General features: G+C 47.9%; 1 protein-coding gene, 2 non-coding genes and 1 pseudogene across 10 annotated transcripts; 2 read left to right on the top strand and 2 right to left on the bottom strand.

Moving 5' to 3' along the window:
* Positions 1–2,755: 2,755 nt before the first annotated feature.
* On the top strand, positions 2,756–17,010 carry LOC111139648 (annotated as a pseudogene).
* On the bottom strand, positions 5,268–5,339 carry TRNAE-CUC. The gene has a single exon. It is a non-coding gene; the product is annotated as a tRNA-Glu (tRNA).
* TRNAL-CAA lies at positions 5,620–5,725 on the bottom strand. The gene is made up of 2 exons: positions 5,688–5,725; positions 5,620–5,665 (listed from the first exon to the last, which is right to left on the bottom strand). It is a non-coding gene; the product is annotated as a tRNA-Leu (tRNA).
* LOC111139668 (zinc finger protein 692) lies at positions 16,877–25,513 on the top strand. 8 transcript variants are annotated; one of them, XM_022491998.1, is made up of 12 exons: positions 16,877–17,017; positions 17,664–17,851; positions 18,135–18,166; positions 18,508–18,771; positions 19,321–19,369; positions 19,478–19,603; positions 19,921–20,142; positions 20,230–20,307; positions 20,407–20,485; positions 21,885–21,999; positions 24,802–24,901; positions 25,036–25,513. In XM_022491998.1, exons 2-12 carry the CDS (start codon positions 17,676–17,678, stop codon positions 25,337–25,339), a joined length of 1,545 nt encoding a protein of 514 aa, XP_022347706.1. In that variant the 5' UTR covers positions 16,877–17,017; positions 17,664–17,675; the 3' UTR covers positions 25,340–25,513. The 8 variants fall into 8 exon arrangements, with proteins under 8 accessions (XP_022347706.1, XP_022347705.1, XP_022347703.1 ...); XM_022491997.1 differs by lacking the exon at positions 16,877–17,017 and adding an exon at positions 17,154–17,387; XM_022492001.1 differs by lacking the exon at positions 16,877–17,017 and having other exon boundaries at positions 17,609–17,851; positions 19,481–19,603; positions 19,924–20,142.
* Positions 25,514–25,709: the final 196 nt, after the last annotated feature.

Genomic DNA, 25,709 nt, shown 5'->3' with positions numbered 1-25,709 from the left:
GGCCCTCTACTGTCTGAGGCCTGGAGAGAAGCAGCACTGACCAAACAAGAAATCAGTGAAGCTACAGAAGGACCCAGTCAAGGATCACACAGCAGCTGGAATTGTCAGGGTTTGGGAGCTTCTGCTGATGTTGCCTCATCACTAAACATGTTAGTATCCCAGCTCTCCACCTCTCCAGGTCCTCTGTCCTTTACCCCCTTCTTGCAGAGCCAAGGAAATCCCAGAAACTCCTTGACTCACCCTGAAGAGTTAGTTTCCAAAAGCTTCAATGCAAACAGCACTGTGCTTTTGTCTGCCTAACTGTGGAAAGATTAGTCTGATGCCCATTAAAGGGATTTCTAGCAGGGGGAAAAAATTGTACAGGACATTTAGGGACCCCATGCATGCTTGACTGATGCAATTATGTTGCTCCCTGAGCACTCTGGCTGCCTCTGCACCGTGGGCCCCAGGGGGCCATCTCTTCCCTCACCCACTCCACTGCTGAGGGGAGTCAGAAGACACAGAGCAACCAGGAGCCAGGCTCTGCTGTTTCTACCATTTCTGGATATGTGGTGTGATCTTTCAAGTTACTTAGTGTCTTTGAGTCTTGCTTTCGTACAAGGCACACTGTTGCTTTTGAGGCAATAGTGCTGTCCTATTAAATGAATTACAGTATTGAAGATACAGACCTGGCTCAGAAGAAGTGCTCAACCATGAGACTCTTCTGCCCTGGGGACACTGTGGCCAGAGTGATTCAATTCGCTTGTTCCCTACACAACTGTGAGCTGGGATTCTGCCCCTCCTCTCCCCTCTTTTACCCCCCCAGCACCACCCCACCCTGGCAGCTAAGCCTGCAAGGTCTGCCCCCATGAGGCTCCCAACACACAGAAGGGGCAATGCACTTACCTTCAAGGAGAACTAGAGGGGTGAAAGGTGTTATGCACTGAATGTCATCCATTCTTTCCCAAATTCATATGTGGAAGCCCTGATTCGAAAAGCGATGGTATTTGGAGATGGGGCCTTTGGAGGCAGTTGAGTTTAAATGAGGTGGGAGGTGGGGGTGGGTGAAATGAAGACGGTTAAGAGGTACAAACTTCCAGTTATAAAATAAATAAGTCTTTTGCCATTTGCAATGACATGGATGGAGGTAAAGAGTATTATGCTAAGCCAAATAAGTCAGGCAGAGAAAGGCAAATACCATATGATGTCACTCATATGTGATGTCCCTCATATGTGAAATTTAAGAAATAATACAGATAAACATAAGGGAAGGGGGAAAAAGGAGAGGGGGAAACAAATCATAAGAGACTTGTAGCTATAGAGAACAAACTAAAGGTTGATGGAGGGAGGTGTGTAGGGGATGGGCTAAGTGGGTGATGAATACTGAGGAGGCCACTTGTTATGAGCAGGGAGTGTTGTACGTAAGTGATGAATCACTAAATTCTACTGCAGAAACCAATATTGCACCATATGTTAACTAAGTAAAATTTAAATAAATAAATAAATAAGTCATGGGGACTTACTATATAGCATGGTGACTATTTTTAATAATGTAATACAATATACAAGAGTATATTTAAAAGTTACTAAAGAGTAGATCTTAAAAGTTCTCATCACAAGAAAAAAAATGTAACTCTGTGAGGTGATAGATGTGAATTAGATTTATTGTGCTGATCATTTTGCAATGTATACATATATCGAATCATTATTTTGCACAGCTGAAACTAATACAATGTTATATGTCAATTATATCTCAATAAAAAACATTATGAGTGTGTCTGTGGGAGTGTTTCTGGATGAGACAAATAATTAATTAAATTAATAAAATAAAATAAAATAACTGGTACATCGTGACCCTTTAGATTGATTTCAAAACTGAACAGTATTGTTGCAATGTTATGTGTCAGTCTAAACTACAATGTTTGGGGTCGCCTAGGTGGCTCCGTAGGTAAGCGTTCACCTTCAGCTCAGATCATGATCTTCCAGGCTTAGAAACTGAGCCTCACCACGGGCTCCCCGCTCAGCAAGGAGCCTGTTTCTCCCTCTGCCTGCTGCTCCCTCTACTTGTGCATTTTTTTCTGTCAAATAAATAAATAAAAATTTTAAAGATAAATAAATAATTTTGTCCAAGAGACAATAAACAAGTTATGTAGTTTTCACCTTTTTAATCTTTGTGTATCAGTTTTAAATATAATATACCTGCATGCTATGTGATAAAAGAGAGGGGCAGTGGGTGAGAGACTCTCCTCCTTTGCCTATAGTTCTCTGTGGACTAGGGCATGATTTCTGGAGCTCTGGGTACACACAGCAGAATTCAGTGGCCACTTCCCACACATGTATGTTGGGAATGTTGCATTACCCATATTCCGACTGAGAGATTAAAGAAAGGCATAGGCTATGAGACATAAACCCATATATTCACCTCCACACTGGTTCCAGAGATGCACATACACACCCTCACACAGACAGGTGGCTGCATCTACCCACCATCTCTCTATTCAACACAAAATACATGATAATTACCTCCAGTAATGTAGACTTACGTCCACACGAAGCCCACAACGCTACCCCTGCTCACCCCAGAGATCCATGTAATCACCCCCCACACCCTCTTCTCGCCACCCACATCCACCCAAACCAAGCTGCTGATGGAGAATCAGAGGTACTCCAGTGCCTAGGCCTGAGAAAGGAGCCCTGAGATGGGGAAGGAGGACCCTGCCTGCTGAGTTCCTACTGTTCTGGGAATTCCAGGGGGGCACTAGAAGCCTGGTCAGAGATGGAGCAACTGCAGGGCAACCTCCTTCTGGAAGAGAGTCCCTGTGCTCCGCAGGTATTCAGGCAGATTTCAGAATAAGTAAATGAAGAGATTTGAATGAAGGATGGATTGAGTGGTTGAGCTGTTTTTCAGTACAGCTACTTACTTATGCAAATAAGAAGGTCTTGAAGGTAGGGGCTTTTTCTTGTTCTTTTCAGTGATGTAATAAACACTATTACGTGTCTACTCTTTACTTGACTCTGCATGTCCATTTGGCCATTTTTCCCCTCCCTCCCTCTTGCTTCCTCCTTCCCTGTCCGTTTCCTTCCTTTTCCCTTCCTCCCAGTCTCTTTTCTTTCCTTCTCTCCTTTCTTCATTCAATTGCCCCTTGTTCCAACAGACATTTAAGGTAACACAGAGCCTGGCACTTTGTTGATGATTTCCTCAATCAGTCTTTAACTGTGAATGAAAGAATGAAGGAAGGAAAAAGGAAGGTCCAGGGAAGATGACAAAGCCTCCTTCAAGCCAGTTTCCAGCCCACCATTCAGACAGATGAGTACTTTTCCTGTCTTTCCTGTTTTAACCAGTCCATTAAGTGCTTCAGAAGAGGGCTTCTGAGGTCAGACTGAGTCAGCAGAGATGGAGAAATGGGAAGCTGTCTTCCTAATAACCCTAAAGAGTGTGAGTCAGTGTCTCATCTCTTCCTCCAAAGTTCTCTCCTCCCAGCACTTGTCTGGGCAGGGAGGCCCTAACTCTCTACTCCCCGCAATGTTATAAAAGTACTTGACCTTCTGAGATTGAGACTGTTTCTTTCACTCTGCATAATTACCTGAGCTCTCTATCCAAGCTGTTGCCTATATCAATAATTCATGTGTTGTTTTTGCTAAGTAGCATTCCATGGTATTCTATGGTGCTAGTCTATGCAATCCTATTCTACAGTTTGTTTAACCATTCACCCACAGACTGGCATTTCAGCTGTTCCTGGTTTTGGTTGTTACAAATAAATATGCTATGAACATTTTTGTAAAGGCTTTTTTTGTGTGTGAACGTTAAGTTTTTCATTTGTTTCTCTATCAATCCTGAGATAAATGCCTAAGAATGTAATTGTTGAGTTGTAATGTAAGTACATGTTTAATATTGTAAAAAATTGCCAGACTCCTTCCAGAGTGGCAGTACCATTTACCTTCTGACTAACAATGATAAGTGATCCAGTTTCTCTTCATCCTCACTAGCATTTGGTGTTATCACTACTTTTTATTTTAGCCATTCTGCAAAGAGAGTGGTGGTATCTCATTGTGCTTTTAATTTGTACTTCAATAAAATATATATTAATGCCTTTTCATGTCTTTGGCTCATTTTAAAAATTGGATTGTTTTACTTTTTTACTACTGTTTTGAGAGTTCTCTTATGTATCCTACGTATGAATCCTTTATCAGATATGTGGTTTACAAATATTTTTTCTATCTATACCTTGTTTTATCATCCTCTTAATGAGGTCTTCTGCAGAATAAATTTTTAATTTTTACGAGGTCTGATTTAATGATGTTTTCTTTTATGGATTATACTTTTGTTGTTATCTAAGAGCTCTTCACTAAGCCCTAAGTCCTGACGATTTTCTCCTAAAATTTTTATAGTTTTATATGTAATATTTAAATATGTAATTCATTTTGAGCTGATTTTTGTGTAAAATATGAGCAGTTTTTCAAATAAAGTGATTCATCTAATAAATTTTATATACCCATGGTAGAAAAATTAGCATATGCATAACATTACAACAAAGAAAATTAAGACTTTTCATAATCGTACCACTTATAGAAAATCATAAAAAAACATAAGTTACATTTAGATGTTTGTCCTTTCAAATTTTTTTTCCTTTGTTTTTATATATGTTTGGCTCCCTTCCAATTCGTTTTGAAGATGCGGGAAGATACAAAAGATATTTTGGGAACAATTGGGAGAAATTTGAATATGAATTGGCACATGATGATATGTTAATGTTGAATAGCCTAATGATGTCTGCAACTTTCACATGGGTGCCAAGCTGGGGATGCAAGTAAAAGAAATTTCTCTCTAGAAATTCGGCAAAAATATTAACCAATGTCGTATCTAGGTAGAGAGAACACGGTTGTTTGTTTTGTCAGTATTTTATCAGTATTTTAACTATTCAACATATCTTCAGAATAAAAAGGTAGATGTTGTATGGGGGAGAATGACCAGACTGCTTTCCAACACCTGAGTCCTTGTGAGAAGCTAAGACACCCCTGAGAAGCCCTTCTAGGTGAAAGGTCCCGTTCTAAATGTCTTTTGGACACCTGGAGAGACTTCTTAACCCCAGGGATATCTTTTCGCATCATTTGGTGCTGCCTGCGTCGGGGTATACGACAATGCCAGACACACAGCCAGCGCTCACTAACCGTAGTACCGTCCTCTGATCGTTATTTTTTGCCAAAAGTGAAAGTTACCCGATATAGTTAGAGGTTTTGCAGTGAAAAGAAAAGGGGAAGAAAAAAAAAAACCAAAACACCAAAACCCATTCCCTGACCGGGAATCGAACCCGGGCCGCGGCGGTGAGAGCGCCGAATCCTAACCACTAGACCACCAGGGAAGACCCACTTGCACCCTCTCCGATAAGCTAGACTAAATATACCGTGTATGACACAAATTGAGGCCATGAACACGATTGGCTAAATTTTAGGTGCCTGAACCTCCTCCTTCTCCTAGTAGCAGTCCCGCCGCCAGAAAGGGAGGTAACGGAGGGCTGCGGCGGCATTATATTCTGAGAATGGCTGCCCTCTGAGGAAAAAAAAAAAAAATGAAATGAAAAAAGAAAGCGTCAGCAGCCACTGGATGATTTTGGGGTCCTTTGGGGAAAGAAAAAGGGTATGTGTCAGAAGTGGGATTCGAACCCACGCCTCTATTCAGAGACCAGAACACCCGCAGGGAAGGTGAGCACCTTGAGTCTGGCGCCTTAGACCACTCGGCCATCCTGACACCCGGAGCGAAACCTGGCTGTGCCGAACCCGCTTCCTGTGCGGGTAGCCACGCTGCCCCGCCCCGCCCCGCCCCCGCCCCCGCCCCCGCCGCGCGGGCTGACTCTCGCTCTCCCGCCTGCGGCTCGCTTAGAATTCCAGAGAGTGCGGGGTCTCTGATGCACCCGGAACCGTCTAACCTTTGTCTCCCGCGCAGGGACTCGAACTAACCAACCGCAAACCCCTTGGAAAACTGAAAAGGTTGGTGATCACTACGCAGGCGTCGGACCCAAAACCCATGGAAAACCGAACGGGTTGGTGGCCACTGCGCAGGCGTCGGACCCAAACCCCTTGGAAAACCGAACGGGTTGGCGACCACTGCGCAGGCGTCGGACCCAAACCCCTTGGAAAAACTAAACGGGTTGGTGACCACTGCGCAGGCGTCGGACCCAAACCCCTGGGAAAACTGACAGGGTTGGCGACCACTGCGCAGGCGTCGGACCCAGCGAAGGCGCTCTCCTGCAGCGGCAAAGGCAAGGAGAAATCCCGGCTCCTGCAGGGCGCGGCTACTTGCCCCGTCCAGACGCCTGGCTCCGCCGCTCGTCCCTGGCCCTCGCTGGTGAAATCCCGGCCAGTTAATCCAGGGAGAGCTCGTGGAAATATACTCGCCACAGAGCAAGTGGCGAGTTTTCACTGTGATTCGGTATTTCTGCCTTCCTGTCCCTGCCCAGCCGCCCTTCAAGATCCGCCTCTCCTCTGCTAAGTCGCACACTCGTGGTTGGAGATAACGGGGAAACAGTGCTAAAGATAACGATTATGTTAACTATTAAAGAAAAAAGAGGGAGCCTGGGTGGCTCAGTGGGTTAAGCCGCTGCCTTCAGCTCGGGTCATGATCTCAGGGTCGTGGGATCGAGTCCCGCGTCGGGCTCTCTGCTCAGCAGGGAGCCTGCTTCCCTCTCTCTCTCTCTGCCTGCCTCTCTGTCTACTTCTGATCTCTCTCTGTCAAATAAACAAATAAAATCTTTAAAAAAAAAAAAAGAGAAAAAAGAATATTCATTCGCGACACTTGTTGAAGTACAGTAGACTATCTAAGGGCGGTGTAGGTGTAGGGACCACTGCAGTGGGGGTCTTGCATTGGGGGTGGAGGGAGAGATTGGACTCCATTCCGAAGACAACAAAGATAAGTGAAATTTTGAAATTTTGTAGCTAAGGAGCCAGATTTTTTTGGGGGGGGGGTCAGTGGATGGAAAATTAGTAAGAGATAACATCATCAAAGGTAAGGGGGGGAATTCTATCAAACGGCCGGACAGGGTGGTACGATACCACCTTGGGGGGTGGTGGAGGATGAGGAACCCCCATTAGATATCCAGGATGATCAGATATCAAGGATGGGAGATTCGGGCTAACCTGATCCAGCAGGAATCTTGCTAAGACTGGACAGTGCAGACACAGACATGGAAGTCCAAAAGTCAGGCCTAGCCGGAAAATAAGTTAGGGGGACGGTTAACAAAAGAGTGCAAAAACAGCTAGTGTGTTTTCGCAACCAGTGGGAAGGCCCAGCTCCTCTGCTCTAGACCCTCACTGGTTCATTCATTCATTGAGTATTGAGGCTCCACTGAAAATACAGCAATGAACAAACTCCGAAGCCCGCGCCCCAGAAAACTGACTGCTAGTGAGGGAAACAATCTGCACAATGAATACACGGGCTGTGGGAACAAAAGTAGGGCAGTGAAGTAGCAGGTTGTATCTTTAGACTGGGATGATCAGTAAGGCCTGCTGAAGTGACATTTGCAAAAATAATTTTGAGAAGTAAAAGACATGACTCTCATGCAATATATCATCCACACATGACAAGATTTTATTCAGTTCATTAATGAGGGACACAAATGGTGCTAAGACCAATTCAAAGGGAATTTTGAAGAATTTTTTTTTTTTTAATAATGAGTCAATCAAAGGAATGTTGAAAAAAGATTGCTAACAGATGGAAGAGAGGTTAAGATCCCAAGGATCAGTAATAAACTATGGTGCTTAAAGTTGTGATTTCTACTTGGGTTTGGGGTTTTGGGTTTTGTTGTTGTTGTTTTTTTTGTTGTTGTTTGTTTGTTTTTTACCAGAGAGAATTCAGGGGCATCTCTTGACAAATTTTATTTGTATTGCTTAAGTAGGAATCTCTGGCCTTGCTCTCAAAGAGAAATCATTTTGTATTGCTATCACTTTTCTCCAAGTTAACAGCTATACCTGCAAAATTATAAAATAGCCAAGTTAATCAAAGGTGCCCATGGAATCAGTTAATCCCCAAAAGGTCTGCTACACAAGGCTAAGTACTCCACTCTTATGACACCTACATGCAAGAGGACAAGAATTGGACAGTAGTTAAGTAGTAATAACAGGTTTTATTCAGAAACTGCTCTAGTAGGGAATATGAAATCTCATATAGAACTGGGCTCAATTCTAAATATAGCAAGGAAAAGCCAGAATTTGTAGTCAAGGAGCGGGATGAGAGTCAGTGGATGAAAAATGATTGAGAAAAGAGAGTAGGGAGATTCTTGCTAACAGGATTTCTGCTAAAGGCAGGCCAGTCATGAGATACCACCTGGAGGATGGTGGGGGATGAGGTATATGATTAGATATGGAGAGCAATTAAATATCAAGAGGAAAGGATTCTGGATGAACTATCAGGATTATTAAAATTATCCATTTATTATTATTATTAGGATTATTAAAATTAGACTCCATAGCTCTGGGCAAACTAAGGCTCTGTGGCCCCAGGAAACTATTCCCTACCCAGTCTGGACAACTTGGCAGCTACCTTTTGCATCACAATGGCCTTGCAATAAGTGTGGATACAGCTCAGTCCCAGTGCCCACCTCATCCTGAACCACCCAATTCTAGGGACTCTTCAATGCCTGAGACTTATAGGCCTGAAGAAAATTATGCATCCTTGCAAATGTCATCTACAGAGACACCCAGATGGAGACCGTCTCTCCTCTTTCCTCCTCCATGGATCTGCCTATTCAGGACACCTTGATTTTTTCACCAGCCCTAGAGTAAAACTTCTACCCACTTCCATAGAGTTCTACCCACTTCTGTAGAGAGCACAGTGAAGAAGGAAGATACAGCCCAGAGCAAGAAACAGAAGACCAGAACCATATTCTCTCGGACCCAGCTATATGTACTCAGTGACAGATCTCAGAGACAGAAATACCTCAGTTTCCAGCAGATGCGAGAACTTTCTAACTTTCTGAACTTTTGCTATAAGCAGGTGAAGACCTGGTTCCAGAACCAGAGAATGAAATGTAAGAGGCAGCAGGAAAACAACTGGCCAATGAATAGCAACAGTGTGACTCAGAATAGCTCAGCAACTATAGAATACCTAAGTTTATATGCCTATTCCCAGGGATTCCTGATGAATGCTTTTGGAAACCTTCCAACATGGAGCAGCCAGACCTGGTATAACCCACACTGGAGCAATTAGACCTGGAAAAGCCAGTCTTGGAGCAACTGTTCCTGGAATAGTCAGACCCGGTGGCCCCAAGCCTGGAACAACCAGGCATGGAACAATCAGCTGTGGAGAGGAATCTCTGTAGCCCCAGATCCAATTCCAGCAAAATTCTGTCAACGATTTGGGGTCTATCTTCAAAACTGCTGGGGAAAGCCATAGTGTAAAAGAGCAAACTGCCCAGTATTTTAGTACCTAGCAAATACTGGATTTTTTCCCCGAAGTACTCTGTGAGCATACAGCCTGGAGATGTGTGACAATGAGCATATTATTCAATCTCAGTTTGGGTAGTGGCTGTATTACTTCTCCTAGGATTTGTCTGTTAGGGTCCCGTACATTTGCCTTGATATTGTTTCTCTTTAAGCAGTTGAGGGGGTATGACTGGAGTCTAATCAAAGAGGTTTCAGTAGCATTAGCTGCTGTGGACAACATAACAGAAGATGTTTCTGGCAGTAGATAACTAGATATAATACTAATTTGAATATTTTTAGGTTCTAGAATCTAACCTCAAGAATAGGACGTGATGGATCTCTGAATTCTACTCCTGAAACCAATACTACACTGTATGTTAACTAACATAAATTAAAAACAAAAATAAAATAGGAAGTAAAAAGAGATGTGTGATGAAGGATTACCCGTATTTCTAAGATTGAGAGGCTTTACTTTTTGACAACCTCAGGTGTTACAGTAAAGAGTTAAACTATGATGTGCTTCTCTGATTTCTTCTGCCCCTTGTGCTGTTTTACTACAACTCCTAATTTTTCATTATTCTACTATTTGTAGAAAGAGGTTTTGTATTTTATTTATTTTAAGATTTTACTTATTTGTTTGAAAGAGGGAGAGAGTGTGAGAGAGAGCATGAGCAGGGGGTAGAAGCAGAGGGAGAGGCAGGCTCCCTGCCAAGAAGGGAGGAGAGAACAGGGAGCAGGGAGCCGGAACCAGGGCCCTATCCAGGGCCCGATCCCTGGACCTGATCCCTGGACTGGATCCCTGGATCCCGGGATTATGACCTAAACTGAAGGCTTCGATGTCTTTTTACTACATCTGTATCTTTGGGGTAAATACCACTTTACCTTAAAAAAAAAAAAAAAAGTGCAAGGATGAACGTGGAAGCCCAAGGTTGAGGCCTCATTGAAAAAAGGGCTCAAAGAATTATTGGACCAAAGTGCGCCTGCTCCCCAGTGAGTTACAGACAGATTACACCAGGTGGAATTGCCTTACAAGGCCATCTTTATTTGTATGAATAAGGAGATGACAGGGAGTAATTTCCAAAGCTGTGTCTCCTCGAAGGAGGAAACTCTGGCTCTTTTAGGGTGCGGGATGAATATTCAGAAAGGGATTTTTTTTTTTAATTTTACTTATTTGTCAGAGAGAGAGGGAGAGAGAGCGAGCACAGGCAGACAGAATGGCAGGCAGAGGCAGAGGGAGAAGCAGGCTCCCCGCCAACCAAGGAGCCCGATGTGGGACTCGATCCCAGGACGCTGGGATCATGACCTGAGCCGAAGGCAGCTGCTTAACCAACTGAGCCACCCAGGTGTCCCTCAGAAAGGGATTTTAACAATATAATGAGGCTGAAGTCACTGTTGGTCACTCCTGGCACTTTCTGATTCATCTGGGCAGGCTCTCCCTCAAATGTTTCTTTTTCTGTTCTAGTAGTTTGTTAGCTTGTTTCTAAAAGTTAAGACTAACAGCTACACAGGAGCTTCTAGTAATTTAGTTTCTGCAAGAAAGATTGACAGTTACACAGAAGCTTCTACTAGAAATTTCCTGAGTTCAGGGGGTCAGGCCAGTGACAAGAGGAGCCTAAGTAAAGTTGAGTCGGGAGAATGTTTGTCACTATTTATCTGTGTTGTCTATTTACAACTTTTGGATAATCGTTTCTTACCACATTGTGCCCCTGACTGAAGGGAGGACATGATCATTTGGAGATGGTGTTTTCTATACTGTTTGTGATAATATTCAAGTTCTCTGGTAGCTTACTTGGCCTTTGTGACCTTTTGGCCAGCTTGACCCCACTACACGGTCTCCCATGTGCCCCAGTGAGCTAGCTGCCTTTCCTCAGCTTGCTTGGTCTGCCTTCACCCCCACTGCCATGCCCAGAGAAGGCCCTACTCTACCTAAGACCCTGGAGGCAGCAGAGAAGAAAACAAAGTATTTGTTCTTAAGAAGCTTATATTCCAGTAGAGGAAGACCTAGAATAAACAAAATTATTATATGTTGGGAGTGATAAGTATTGTGACAAAAAATAAAGCAGAGAAAGAAAGGTAGAGGCAGGTGATGAGAAAGACCTCTCAGGAAGTTCCTTTTGAGCAGAAATTTGTAGAGTCAGGGAGCAACCATGTAAAGTATCTGGGGACAGAGGGCTTCAGGAAAAGGGAAGAGCAAATACAAAGGCCAACAAGGAAAGCCAGAAAACAGTATGGTTGAAACTGAGTGAGAGGGACTGATGCCAGTCTGTGCAAGACACGGAGTGAAGAGGACAGCTTTGAGCTGGGGTATTGTCTGCTGTCCCAGGATGTCCTGGCTGTCGTGTGGTGATTAGACACTAGAGTGCAAGAGTGAAGCAGAGAGAGCAACTGACAGGCTACTACAAGGCCCTTTGACTAAACTGGGTGGCAGCAAGCCAAGCAGTGAGAGAGAGTTGAATTCTGGATACAGCTGGGACTCATTGTTGTCAACACAAAATGAACAAACCTTGTAGGATTTTAAGATTTTATTTATTTATTTGACAGAGAGAGATCACAAGCAGGCAGAGAGGCAGGCAGAGAGAGAGGAGGAAGCAGGCTCCTCGCTGAGCAGAGAGCCCGACGCGGGGCTCGATCCCAGGACCCTGAGATCATGACCCGAGCCGAAGTCAGCGGCTTAACCCACTGAGCCACCCAGGCGCCCCCCTTGTAGGATTTAAAAAAAAAAAAAAAAAGGAAGAGGGATGCCTGGGTGGCTCAGTTTGTTAAGCATCTGCCTTCGGCTCAGGTTATGATCACAGGGTCCTCGAGTCCAGTCCCACATTGGGCTCCTTGCTCAGCAGAGCTCCTTCCTCTGCCCGTTGCTCCCCCTGCTTTTGCGCTCTCTCTCTTTCTCTGACAAATAAATAAAACCTTAAAAAAAAAATAAGGAAGAGACTTTTATTTGAGCCCAAGGACTCGAATTGTATCCAAGGACAGCAACTTAGGATACATAATCATCACAAAGAAGGGAGTACTCTGGGGAAAAACATTTGAGGCAGGGCTACATATGTTTTCACACAAGTTACAAATCAGGAATATGACCCAGTAGGAGGACCCTGAGATCAGCACATCCCATGTTTAAAACTAAGTCAGTATCCAAGTCAATAAAGTAGGAAGTGATCCAAAGACTGACAGAACAAACTCCACCACTAAATACAGTGAAGAAGCTGCATCTCATAGGTTACGAAGGTCAGAAAGGTGGAGGGAGACTGCCCCAAGGAGGACACACATGGAGAGGGCAGAGAAATGGTCTTTCCCATCCTGAGCTCAGAGGGGTAATACTAAACCACATAACATTTGGCTTTAAAAACCAGAGGGACTGAAATCCACGAGTTTGTAAAAACAGTTGAGACTTGGAGCCTGGAGCTTAAAAAATATGCTGACTCACCACAGGGTTGGCCAGGAGTGTGAGTGATAGCTGGGTTGCATCCCTTCAAGAGATAGTAGTCCACATGGAAGGCAACATGAAAATGGCAGTTCACACAATGCCAGGGGGCAAATGGGAGACAGACCTATTTGTAATGATTTTGGAACATGTTACAGGACTTTTCTGAAAACAAGGGAGCTGGCAGGTGCCATTTTCCACCCCCATCCCCCACAATAAACACAGGGACTCTGTGGAAAGATTTAACAGAACTATGTAGAACATTCCATCCTAAAAGAGCAAAAATGAACTTTTGGGACTTCACCAAAATAAAAAGCTTTTGCACAGCAAAGGAAACGTCAAAAAAACTAAGAGGCAACCCACGGAATAGGAGAAGATATTTGTAAATGATGTTACATATAAAGGGCTGATATCCAAGATGTATAAAGAAATTATCAAACTCAGTACCCACAAAACAAATGATCCAGTCCAGAAATGGACAGAAGACATGAATAGGCACTTCTCCAAAGAAGACATATAAATGGCTAACAGACACATGAAAAAATACTCCACATCACTTGTCATCATGGAAATCCAATCAAAACCACAATGAGATACCAACTTATACCAGCCCAAATGGCTAAAATTAACAAGACAAGGAACAACAAATGTTGGTGAGGCTGTGGAGAAAGGGGAACCCTATTACACTGTTGGTGGTAAGAATGGCTTCAAGCTGGTACAGCCACTCTGGAAAACAGTATGGAGGTTCCTCAAGACTTTAAAAATAGAGCTACCCAACTCCAGTGCAACTGCACTACTGGATATTTAGCCCAAAGATACAGATGTAGAAAAAGAAGGGGCACATGCACCCCAATGTTCATAGCAGCAATGTCCACAATAGCCAAACGGTGGAAGGAGCCCAGATGTTCTTCAACAGATGTAAGGATAAAGAAGATGTGGTTCATATATGCAATGGAATATTACTCAGCCATCAGAAAGGATAAATACCCATCATTTGCATCGAGATGAATGGAACTGGAAGGGATTACATTAAGTGAAATAAGTCAAGCAGAGAAAGACAATTATCATATAGTTTCAGTCATATGTGGAATATAGGAAATAGCACAGAGGATCATAGAGGAAGGAAAGGAAAACTGAATGGGGAGAAATCAGCAAGTGAGACAAACCCTGAAAGGCTCTTAACTCCAGGAAACAAACTGAGGATTTCAGAGGGGAGGCGGGTGAGGGGATGGGGTAACTGAGATATGGGCATTAAAGAGGGCATGTGATATGATGAGCACTGGGTGTTATGCACAACTAATGAATCATTGAACACTACATCAAAAGCTAATAATGGCTAATTGCATATCTAGAAACTAAACTAAACAAAACTAAAATGTCTATACTACCCAAAGCAATCTACACATTTAAGGCAATCCCTATCAAAATACCAGGAGCATTTTTCACATAGCTAGAACAAACAATCCTAAAATTTGTATGGAACCACGAAAGACCCCAAATAACAAAGCAATCTCAAAAAAGGAAGCCAAAGCTGGATGCATGAGGATTCTGAATTCAAGCTGTATTACAAAAATGTAGTCTCAAGACAGAATGGTACTGGCTGCAAAATGGACACATTGATCAATGGAAGAGAATAGCTCAGAAATGGACCCAAAACTATATGATCAACTAATATTTGACAAAGGAGGAAAGGATATCTGATGGAAAAAAGACAGTCTCTTCAACAAATGGTGCTGGGAAAACTGGACAGCCACATGCAGAAGAATGAAACGGGACCACTTTTTTACACTATATGCAAAAATAAGCTCAAAATGGACGGAAGACCTAAATGTGAGACAGGAAACCCCCAGAATCCTAGAGAAGAACACTGGGAACACTCCCTTTGACCTAGGCAGTAGCAAGTTCTTTTCTTTTTTCTTTTTTAAAGATTTATTTATTTATTTATTTATTTATTTGACAGACAAAGATCACAAGTAGGCAGAGAGGCGAGGAAGCAGGCTCCCTGCCAAGCAGAGGGCCCAATGCAGGGCTTGATCCCAAGGACCCTGGGATCATGACCTGAGCCAAAGGCAGAGGCTTTAACCCACTGAGCCACCCAGGCACCTCAGCAGTAGCAAGTTCTTAATAGACACATCTTCAGAGGCAAGAGAAACAAAAGCAAAAATGAACTGTTGGGACTTTATCAATAAAAAGCTTCTGCACAGTGGAAGAAACAAGCAACAAAACTGAAAGGCAGCCTATGGAATGGGAGAAGATAATTACAAATGATATATCTGATAAAGGGTTACTGTCCAAAATATATAAATAACTTATTAAACTAAACACCCCCCCAAAAATAAATAATCCACTTAAATAATAGGTGGAAGACATGAATAGACATTTTTCCAAAGAAAACAGACACATGAAAAGATGCTCAACATCATTCATCATCAGGGAACTACAAATCAAAATTATGATGAGATACCACCTCACAGTGCCATGGTGGCTAAAATTAACAGAGGGAACAACAGATGTTGGTGAGGTTGTGGAGAAAAGGGAGCTTCTTTCACTGTTGGTGGGAATGCAAACTGTTGCAGTAATCCTGGAAAACAGTATGGAAGTTCCTCCAACAGTAAAAATAGTAATACCCTATGATCCAGCAATAGCACTACTGGGTATTTACTCAAGGGATACAAAAATACTGGTTTGAAGGGGTACATGCACCCCAATGTTTATAGCAGCAATGTCCACAATAGTTAAATTATGGAAAGAGAACAAATGTTCATTTTATCAGCTAACGAATGGATAAAGATGTGATATACATATATTCATATATATATGTTCATATATATACTTCTATCACTCAGCCATCAAAAAGAATGAAATCTTGCCATTTGCAGCAACAGGATGGAGCTAAAGTATATTATGATAAGTGAATCAGAGAACGATAAATACCAAATGATTTTACTCATATGTGGAATTTAAGAAGCCTAACAGGTAGGGAGAAGAAAACAAGGAGGAAAAACAGACTCCCCCCCCCCCCCCCCCCCCCCGCCAAATTACTTGTTTGAGAGAGAAAGCACACAGGAGCAAGGGGGGGTGAGGGCAGGTCAGGGTGGGGACTCAATCCTAGGACCCTGAGATCATGACCAGAGCCACCCAGGCGCCAGAAAGCTAACTCTTAACTATACAGAACCAACTAAGGGTTGTTCAAGGGTAGTTGGGTGTGGGAGATGGGTGAAATAAGTGATGGATATAAAGCAGGGCACAGGTTGTGATGAGCACTGTGTGTTATATGTGAGAAATCACTAAATCCCACCTGAAACCAATATTACTCTGTATGTTAACTAACTGCAAGTTAAATAAAAAACTTAGAAGAAAAAAAAATCCATGGGACAAGTAGATCACTCAAGAAAAGATCCGAGAGAATATTTGATCTTGGTTCCAATCCATGGGGACAGAGTATTTTGGTGGTACAGTGGTGGAGGGTCCAGCAAAGGAAAGGGGGAGCAAATGAGGAAGGTAGAAAACCAGGAAAAGTGTGAAGTCCTAGAAGCCATTGGGGTTTGGGGTAGAGGAGTATGGAGGGAAACATCGGCATTGTCAGATGTTGCTCTGAAGGTGGAGAGGCCGTTCCAATGGCTTGATGGGGAGGAACTCTCCCCCGGAGTCATCTGAAGAGAGAATGGAAGTGAAAAAGAGTCCATAGTGAATCTGGGCAACTTTTCAGAGGACTTTTGATGCCCCAGAGGGAAGGGTCCGTAGCTGGATGGGCCCTTGGGTCCTAGAGAGGCGTCTAGGTGGTTTTCAGGGTGGCTGATTCTGCGGCACATGTTTGCATGTTGGTGGCAATTGAGAGGGAGAAATTGTTGGTGAGGTACAAAACAGGAACAGCTGTGGAGGCGACATCCCTGAGCAGGCTGGAGGGGCTGGGGCTGGCACCCAGGGGCAGGACCTGGCTCTATACATTTCCCGCATCAAGCGCAGGCACTAGCTACAGAAACCACCTCCGCACCGCTTGCCCGCAGCTCAGAGGCAAGCTCGGGCCATCCCTGCGGGAACTACGCCTCCCGGCAGGCAGTGCACACCGCGGCCAATGCGCAGGCGCACGCCGAGGCCTCGGCTCGTCCCCTCCCAGCCGCCCCGACCCGTTCCGGGCTGCAGCCACCGACGCGGAGGGGGACGGGTTCCTCTTAAAAGAGAAACGGCGGCGGTAGGCGCGAGGTGGGCCCTAGTCCTCCCGCGGCTCTCCGGGCCTGCGCGCGAGGCGGGGGAGGCGCAGGCGCAGTCGGGCTGAGGGCGGGTGGGGGCTCGCAGGTAAGGCCAGGTGGGGGTGGACCGCGGCTGGCGCTCTCGGAGGCCTGGGCGCTGCCTTCGGAATCGGTGTGTCCTACGCACAGTGAGCGTTAAGTGGGGCGGCCCGAGCCGGGGTGGGGGCGCCGTCCAGACCCGGCCCCAGCCACGGTCGCCCCGCCACGAAGAGCGACCCCCGGCGGCGCCAGCTCCGCGTTCCTCGCCCGCCAGTAAAGGCCCGTGCTCTCCTCAGGGGGAAACTGCCCCTGCCCCCCCAAGCAGCCCCAGTTGAAAGTCCTCCGTGAGTCTCACGCCCTTGCCCAGCCCCGTGCCAGCGCTTCGGCGTCTCGGGTCCGGCCATCGTTCGGCCTCGACCCCGTCTCGCTGCCGCCCGCCGTCCGGCGCTGGCTTCCACGCGCCGTAACGTCAGCCCGGGCGGTGAGGGCGCCGGGGCCGCGGACGCCGCTGGAATGACTCGGTCCGGCTCCCAGGTCGCGGACGAGCCAGCTGCGGCCCCCGCGGCGGGCGGAGCCGGGGCCTTGGGCCCGCCCACACCCGCGTCTCCTCCGTCCGGTAGGTCCCGGTGCCCATGGCTTCCTCCCCGGTGGACGCGTCCCGCAGGCGGCAGGAGAAGCGGCGGCAGCTGGACGCGCGCCGCAGCAAGTGCCGCATTCGCCTGGGCGGCCACATGGAGCAGTGGTGCCTCCTCAAGGAGCGGCTGGGCTTCTCCCTGCACTCGCAGCTTGCTAAGTTCCTGTTGGACCGGTTAGGGGCCGGCGCGGGGCTGCGGGGGAGGGCGCCCAAGTCGCCACGCCCAGTCCCCTTCCCGGGTCCGGGGCCCGCCCTCTGCTCCTTCCCACCTGCACGGGCCTCGTTTCGGCCAACCGGCCTGTGCGATTGGTGGCTTCTGTGGGTCCCTTTCCCTCCTCTTGGTCCCCGGCGAATAGGGCGCCCGAAAGTGTGTGCGTGCTGAGAGCTGAGGGCACCCGCTGGCCAGGATCCCTCCCTAAACTGCCTGTCTTCTCCCCCCGCCCCCTTCCCCTCGCAGGTACACTTCTTCAGGCTGTGTGCTCTGTGCAGGTAGGGAGGAGATCGCTAGAGGTAGGGGTTCTGGAGCCAGGGAGGGGAGAGGGGCAACAGGACCCAGAAGCAGCCTTAGGAAGGACTGGAGCAGAGGGGACCCTGAGTGAGTTTGGGAAAAGGTGGGGGAGTTGGGGAGCCCAGGGTAGTTTGATGGGGGCAGCCTGCGGAGAAGACAGCAACGTCTCAGAACCTTGGGGGTTCTGGGCTCTGAAGAATGGTAAACTGAACTAGGGACTGGCCTTGCCCAGGGCGTTGGGGGACAGGGCTGTGAGGGCGTGTCCCAGGGTGAGAGTGGGAGGCTTCCCAGTTTGCCCTGACTGTTGCCTTCACCACTTTAGGTCCTGAGCCTTTGCCTCCCAAGGGTCTGCAGTATCTGGTGCTCCTGTCTCATGCCCACAGCCGAGAGTGCAGCCTGGTGCCAGGGCTTCGGGGGCCCGGGGGCCAAGATGGGGGGCTTGTGTGGGAGTGCTCTGCAGGCCACACCTTCTCGTGGGGCCCCTCTTCAGGCTCCATATCTCCAGAGAAGCCCAAGCCAGCTTCCTGTCCAAATACTGCCCTGAGAAGCTGGTGTCTGGAGGCCAGGAGCGGGCAGGAGCCTGCAGGTAGGCTTCAGGAAAGAAGAGTTACGAAGAAAAGCGAGGGAGAATGGTTCCCATCTCTGTGGCTTAGAGCCCCATTTTCTAAAAATGATCCTTTCTTAGTGGAGAAACTACGCTGACAAGGAAGTATATCCTCAAATATATTTTTAGGTATAAAAAGCAAAATACAGAATAAGATTTATGTTGTGTTACCATTGGTGGAAAAATAAGAGGAGAATGAATATATATATATATATGTATATATATATAATGGATGTATATAAAATTTCTCTGGAAGGGCATGTAGGAAGCCAGGTTTTCTGTGGGAAGAACTAGGTGATTGGGGGACAGTATCAGAAAAGAGATTTTTCTAAGTGTACCTTTTTATACTTTTATTTTTGAACCATGTGAATATATCCTCTCCAAAGAAAATACCCCTTCCGATTCCTGTAGCCTCTGCACCCTCCTCCTCCTTCCCAAGAGTCCTCCCACCACTTCGGACCTTAGAAATGTATGTGTCCTCATGCCCCCAGCCCAGAGTTCCTTCCCCTTTGACCCTACCTTTGCCAGCAGGTTTGGCATCTGAGCATGATGAGAGGACTCCGGAGGCCAAGTTGCCCAGGTGAGGTGGAGTGGGGGGTGGGTGGGTGGGGGTGGTAGGGAAAGGATAGACTTGGGTGAATATTGTGGGTGAGGGAGCAGAGCCTGAGGCTTCCCTTTCTTGGTCCAGCAGGGAAGTGGGACCCCTACTGGAGACCTTCCCAACCCCAGGAGAAGATGGGGAGGAGGAAGATGAGGATGAAGAGGAGATGCTCAGTGATGCCAGCCCATGGACCTACAGCTCCTCCCCAGACGAGCAAGTTGGGGCTGTGGAAAGATGTTGAACAGAGCAGCAGGGAGAGAACAGCTGGTCAGGGATCCCAGGCTTTCCAGACTCAAGGGAAAGGCTTATTGGTGGGGAAGGCAGAAAGAATTGGAGGCTCTGAATTGGGGAAAGGGGATGAAGGCAGGCTCAGAGGAAAATGAAAGACGAAAGTAGGTGTGAACATAGATCCTAGGGTATGGGTAGCATTGTTTTGAGATTGGGATCTTGGCAATTTAGGGGCTGGGGTTGGGTTGAAGGCCAGCTGAGAGCCCGGGGAGATAATGCCCTTCTTTTCCTTCTCTTTTCAGCAGTGATCCAGATGCCCCCAGAGTACTTCCTTCCCCTGTCACCCATGCACTTAAGGACGGGGAGACACCCCCGGCCCCAGCAGCTCCCCTCAATTCTCTTGCTGTACCATCTTCATCAACATCCTCATCGGGTTCTGGAGCTCTTCTGCCTACGGAAGTTGGGGTACAGCCAGAACTCAGAGGGACACCTCAAGTAGCCCAGCAGACTGAGCCCCTGGCCAGGTAACCTGATGGCTGAGACAGAGGGCAGGGGCATCTTGGGACATGGCCCTTCCTCGAGGCCCTCTGCTCCCTCTTTGTTGCCCATAGCCCTGGGAGTCAGGCCCAGTCTGCTCTGACCTTGGCCTGGGAGGAGGACACGACACAGATCGGCCCCAAGAGAATTAGGTAGGCCTCAGGGAGGGGGCCTTGGGGAGGGGAGTGAGAAGAGGGGGCTGAGGAGAGCCTGTGGGAGTCCTTATGCTCCTGCCTATCCTTCCCCCCCAGGAAAGCTGCCAAAAGAGAGCTGCTGCCTTGTGACTTCCCTGGCTGTGGAAGGATCTTCTCCAACCGGCAGTATTTGAATGTGAGGACATGAGGGTCACAGACTGGGCTCTATGTGGCCTCAGAGGTATATGAGAAGGGCTTAAGGAAATGCGGAGGTGAAGGAGAAGCGGAAGCAAAGAAGCTTGGGGTGTGGGTGGATTTGGAGGAAGAGAAGAGCTGGACCTGCAGAGCTCACCTAGAGTTAATCACTAAACAGACCGCTGTAGATAAGAAAACCAAGCGTCAGGTGCACAGCTGTTGCTCGCCACTGCTGGTTGCGTGGGCCCTCCAAGGGTCACATGGGGATGACAGTGGCATTCCTCAGGGTCTTGGAGTGCTAGCATCTTTCTAAGCAGTTGATGTGGATCATCAACTTCTGGTCTCCAAAACATCCCTAGGGAGTAGGTGCCAAGACTGTTCCTCCTACAGGTGAGGCGACTGAGGCACACTGAAAGCTAGTGCATGGTTGCGCTGGGGTTCCAGAGTCTGCACTCAGCCACTGGGTCCTGCTGGCTGGAGTGGGTAGTTCTAGTGCCAGAGGACCAGAAGATGCAGCCTAACTGCAGGAGAGGTTTGAGGCACAAAGAGGGAAGGGCCACAGATCCACACCTAACCCAGAGTCCTCCCAGATGATGTCCTGAAGCTGAGGGAGAGCCCAGATCAGAGGGATGGCGAAGCGGTGGTGGATGGGATTTGGGAGAGGAAATGGGTACGTCAGCCCCCTGTGGTAGGAAAGCTCTGGGATAAGGATTTTAGTGGGGCTAGTCAAACAGGAGGCTGTTAATGAAGAAGACTGAAGCAGCCTCAAGCAGCAGTTTAACTACGGGAAAGTGGGATTATAGAAAAGGGGACAGCCCATGCATTTTACGGAGCCAGGATGTAAAATTCGGTCAGACAGGAGAACAATTTCCCAGACATACTCAGGGAGTTAAAGAACACACTACCCTTAAAGTGTTCCAGGTTGAGAGCATGCATGTGTGTGTGTGTGTGTATGTGTGTTTCCAAAGCAGATTTAGGAAAACGTCATATAATATATACCCGTGATGAGCTATTAATAAAGTAGGCAGTCTGGGCAATATTTTTGTACACTGATATTGAAGGTAGTCATACCTGCCTAGATTGTGTTCTCATTCCCAGCAGACAGCAACTTCATGATTAGGGAAACAAGAGCGTCACCAGAATGGCCTTTTGTTCAGAGAACTGGGCTTTGTAAGGAAGGTTGTGGCAGAAATGTGAGATAATGCAAGTCAAGGACAGGATAGGATGAGGGCAGAGTTTGGTGTCAGGATGGGATGGGGTGCTTGCAGTCAGATGAGGACTGGCCAGGATGATGGGAGCTGGTGGTGACAGAACTAATGGGGAAAGGGGGCGGGCAGAGGAGCCTTGCCTGCTGGGCCAGCTCTGGTGGCCTCCCTGACATTACCTGTTTCCTTTCCTAGCACCACAAGAAGTACCAGCATATCCACCAAAAGTCCTTTTCCTGCCCAGAGCCAGCCTGTGGGAAGTCCTTCAACTTTAAGAAACACTTGAAGGAGCATGTTAAACTGCACAGTGGTGAGTGGTAGAAATGCGTCCTCATTTTCTTCCTGTGGGTGCTATCCCCTGCCCTTATGGGTCCCTTCACTTCCCTGTGGGGCCCATCACCTCCTATCTGCATGTCCCATCACCCCTCCATGGGATGACTCTCATATTCAAGTTCTCTGTATGGTGAGCACCCGCCTGCCTGAGATTGTTCTAGGTGCTAAGATACAAAAGTGAACAAAGAAGGGGGGGCGCCTGGGTGGCTCAGTGGTTTAAAGCCTCTGCCTTCGGCTCAGGTCATGATCTCAGGGTCCTGGGATCGAGCCCCGCATTGGGCTCCCAGCTCCTTGGGGAGTCTGCTTCTCCCTCTGACCTTCTCCTCTCTCATGCTCTCTCTCACTCATTAAAAAAAAAAAATGAACAAAGAAGGAAATCCTTACTTCATAAGACGTCCACTCTAGTGATAAGAGGGGTACAAAGAGATGTAAAAGTCTGGAAGGGGAGGGAGAGCACAAGGGAGGAGTCGCTCTGGTAGAAAGGGAAGATGCTTTGAACAAAAACCTAAGTGAAAGGAGAAATTGAGGCTTGTCCATGTCTATGGGCAGCACTGGGAAGGCCCTGACCTGGCTTCTGTGTGGTGTGTTCCAGGAAGGGAGCGGAGGCCAGGAAATTAGAAAGGAAGGAAAAGAGATCAGACAGGTGGTTGGGGGTCTCCAAGGCTACCATCAGCATGGCTTGGCCTCTGGCCAAACGAGATAAAGTCGTGTATGGCAGAAGGACACAACTGACTTTAAGAGGAGCAACTCCACTGCCATGTGGAGAAATGGGACTGTAGGAACACGCAGCACACAGTGACAGCAGGTCCAGTTGGGTTGGTGGGGGGACGTGGCTGGAGGCTGATGGGAGTGTGAAGGTAGAGCCCAACGGCCACTGTGAGAAGGACAGACTGGCCACAGGTGGATTGGCAGGAGGGCATCAAGGCTGACTTGAAGGATTCCAGCCTGAGCAACTGGGCAGAGGTGATGAAATTTCCTGGAAATAAGGGAGAGGCAGGCTTTAGGAAAGGGACATTTTATTTGGGACGTGCTAATTTAGACATCCCAGAAGATGTGAATCTGGAGTTCAGAGATGATGGGGGGAAAAATGTGTTCATCACAAGCAGGTGGGTGGTGTTTGGGGTTGAGGGTAGAGGGTACCTACATGGAGTGAGCTTAGGTAGAAGAGAGTTCTAAGTGGTGCAGGTGGGAAGGGCAGCTCCCAAGCACCTGGTGAAGCAGATGAAAAGATCAGTATTTGAGGACTCAAGTGGAGAGACTGTTCTATGGGGGTGGGGGGTGGGTTGTGCCAGTGCTACGAGACTGAGTAAGATGAGGACAGGCCACTGGATGTGGTGGTGGGAAGCTGCCTTTGACTAGATGACAAGGTGGTGTGTGACAAGGGAGGACAGCCAGAATGAAGTGAGTTCAAGGCAGGGAGCAGCTGGGGAAGTAGAGGTAGCAAGTATGGGCCACTCTGGAGTGTTGCTGTGAAGACAGGTAGAGAAATGGGGTCTTAGCTGGAGGCTGTGAGTTTGGGAGTACAGAGATGGAAATGATCCCACTGAGAGAAAAGGCTTACTGATGTCTGGGTTTGGGGGGGAAGGAGGGAACCTCTGGTCAGGGAGAAGCAGTGGGTCTCTGCACAGCTGGAAGGCGACTGCAGTGGACGGAGAAAGGAAGAGTCACGTATATGGGCAGAGGTGAGCTGGCGGATGGATGAGGTCAGGGGACTATGTGCTTAATCTCTCTGGGTTCTCTCTTCCTGGTGACTTGAAGAATGAGACCACTGCTGAATGAGCTAGCAGAGAGAGGAGGTGGTATGAAAAATGGCCTTCTGGACTCTTGAGAGCGGCAGAGTGAACTGGCCACGAAATGCAGAGGCATATGGTGGGCCCTTGGGACTTGTGGTTGTGAATGAAAAGGAAAGGCTGAGGGGTAGGTGAATGGATTGTGGGTTGTGTTTCTGCTCCCCATACCACACCTGTGTATTCCTGGAACAGGCCAAGGGTTGTGTTTACCTTGGTACAACTCAGGGAGAGAGCGGCCAGTGAATTCATAGTGTGAGCGAAGGAGGCTACAAAGACACCCCAGAAAGGGATCTGGGTAAGGAGTATGGAGGGGGACAGTGGGAAGGCAACAGGCTGCTGAACTGGCAGCCTGCAGTCACAGGCTTATTGTAGCGGGACAAAGTAGAAGGCCCTTGCTGGAACTGGGATGCTTGAAATGGTGATTTCAAGGAGGTGCAGTGATGGGGCGTGCCCTGGGAGTGGTGGCTGAGAGTGGTGGGAGACCAGGTCAGTGCAGGTCGGGGAACAGAAATGTGGAGTACTGGACGTGTAGAAGGCAAAGCAATAGCATGAGTAATGGCTGAGGAGAGGGCCTAGGGCCAGAGGTTTGGGGAATGTGATGGAGTAATGGGGAAGAAGGCTGCAGGGGTACGTGTGGGGTTATACACGTGGTGGTGAGACAGATGTCTAAAGAATGCCCCAAGAAGCAGGGATACCTCCTGTAGAGCCTGCCCAGAGAGTTGGGAGGTATAGGAGAAAAACCACAGCAGGACTGTGAGAGCTGCCAGAGAAGCACAGAGGGCAGGTGGTCAGTGCTGATAGGGAGGAAGGTTCAGGGAAAATGGAACAGATTGGCAGCTGACAGCCAAGGGGCACTATTGGGGGCCTGGGGGGCATGCATAAGCTGGTTGATTGGGGCCAGTACTCCTGTGAGGGTTGGCAGGTGGGTTGGGCTGAGGAGGGGCCGCGGCCTGGGGATGGATGCTGGGGTGACCCCTGTGAACCCGCAGACACCCGGGACTACATCTGTGAGTTCTGCGCCCGGTCTTTCCGCACCAGCAGCAACCTCGTCATCCACCGGCGCATCCACACTGGAGAGAAACCCCTGCAGTGAGTGTGGGGGGAGGAGGGTGGGAAGGTTGGACTGCGGGTGGGCCAGCAAGACAGAGCTGAAGGAGGGGGAGCCCCTGGGGAAGTCATGATGGGCTGAAGCCCTGTCCTTCCCTCCGCTGTCCCTGGCTCAGGTGTGAGATCTGTGGGTTCACCTGCCGCCAGAAGGCTTCCCTGAACTGGCACCGGCGCAAGCATGCGGAGACAGCCGCTACTCTGCTCTTCCCCTGTGAGTTTTGCGGCAAGCGTTTCGAGAAGCCAGACAGCGTTGCAGCTCACTGCAGCAAAAGCCATCCAGCCCTGCTCCCAGTCCCACAAGAGTCACCCGGCCCGTTGGAGCCCTGTCCCAGCATCTCTGCCTCTGCGACCCTGGGGTCTGGTGATGAGTCCAGGCCCTCTGTGGTTCCTCAGGCTCTGACCGTGCTTCCTCAGGAGTGAGCATTCCTGAGCTCTGAGGAACCAGACCCTGGAGACTGAAGAGGAGCAAGGAAGAGAAGTGCCAGGTGCCTGGTTCCCAGAAACCAGGGTGTCAGGGAGTTTAGGGTGGGGGCAGAAAAGCCAGGCTACTTTAGTCTTCCTAAAGGACAGAATAAACCCAGTATTTCACATGGACGTACATGGGCAGAGTGAGTATTTTGGCACCTGAAGTGTAGGAATCCTGATTTCTCTAGAAGCAGGCGCTGCTAGAATATGCCTGAGTTTACCATGGGTGTGGGCTGTATTGCTCTCTCTGCAGGCCCCTACCTCAAGGACCCAGCTTTCTTTCTCAGTTTGCTTTGGCACTTTGCAGTCCTTTTCTGTGGAGTGT

The sequence above is a fragment of the Enhydra lutris genome, unplaced genomic scaffold, assembly GCF_002288905.1.
Source record: "Enhydra lutris kenyoni isolate GAN:26980312 unplaced genomic scaffold, ASM228890v2 scaffoldscaffold112, whole genome shotgun sequence".
In the NCBI taxonomy this organism is placed as follows: Eukaryota; Metazoa; Chordata; class Mammalia; order Carnivora; family Mustelidae; genus Enhydra; species Enhydra lutris.
Note: the sequence above shows the minus strand (reverse complement) of the source record. Positions and strands in the feature narration are given on the sequence as shown.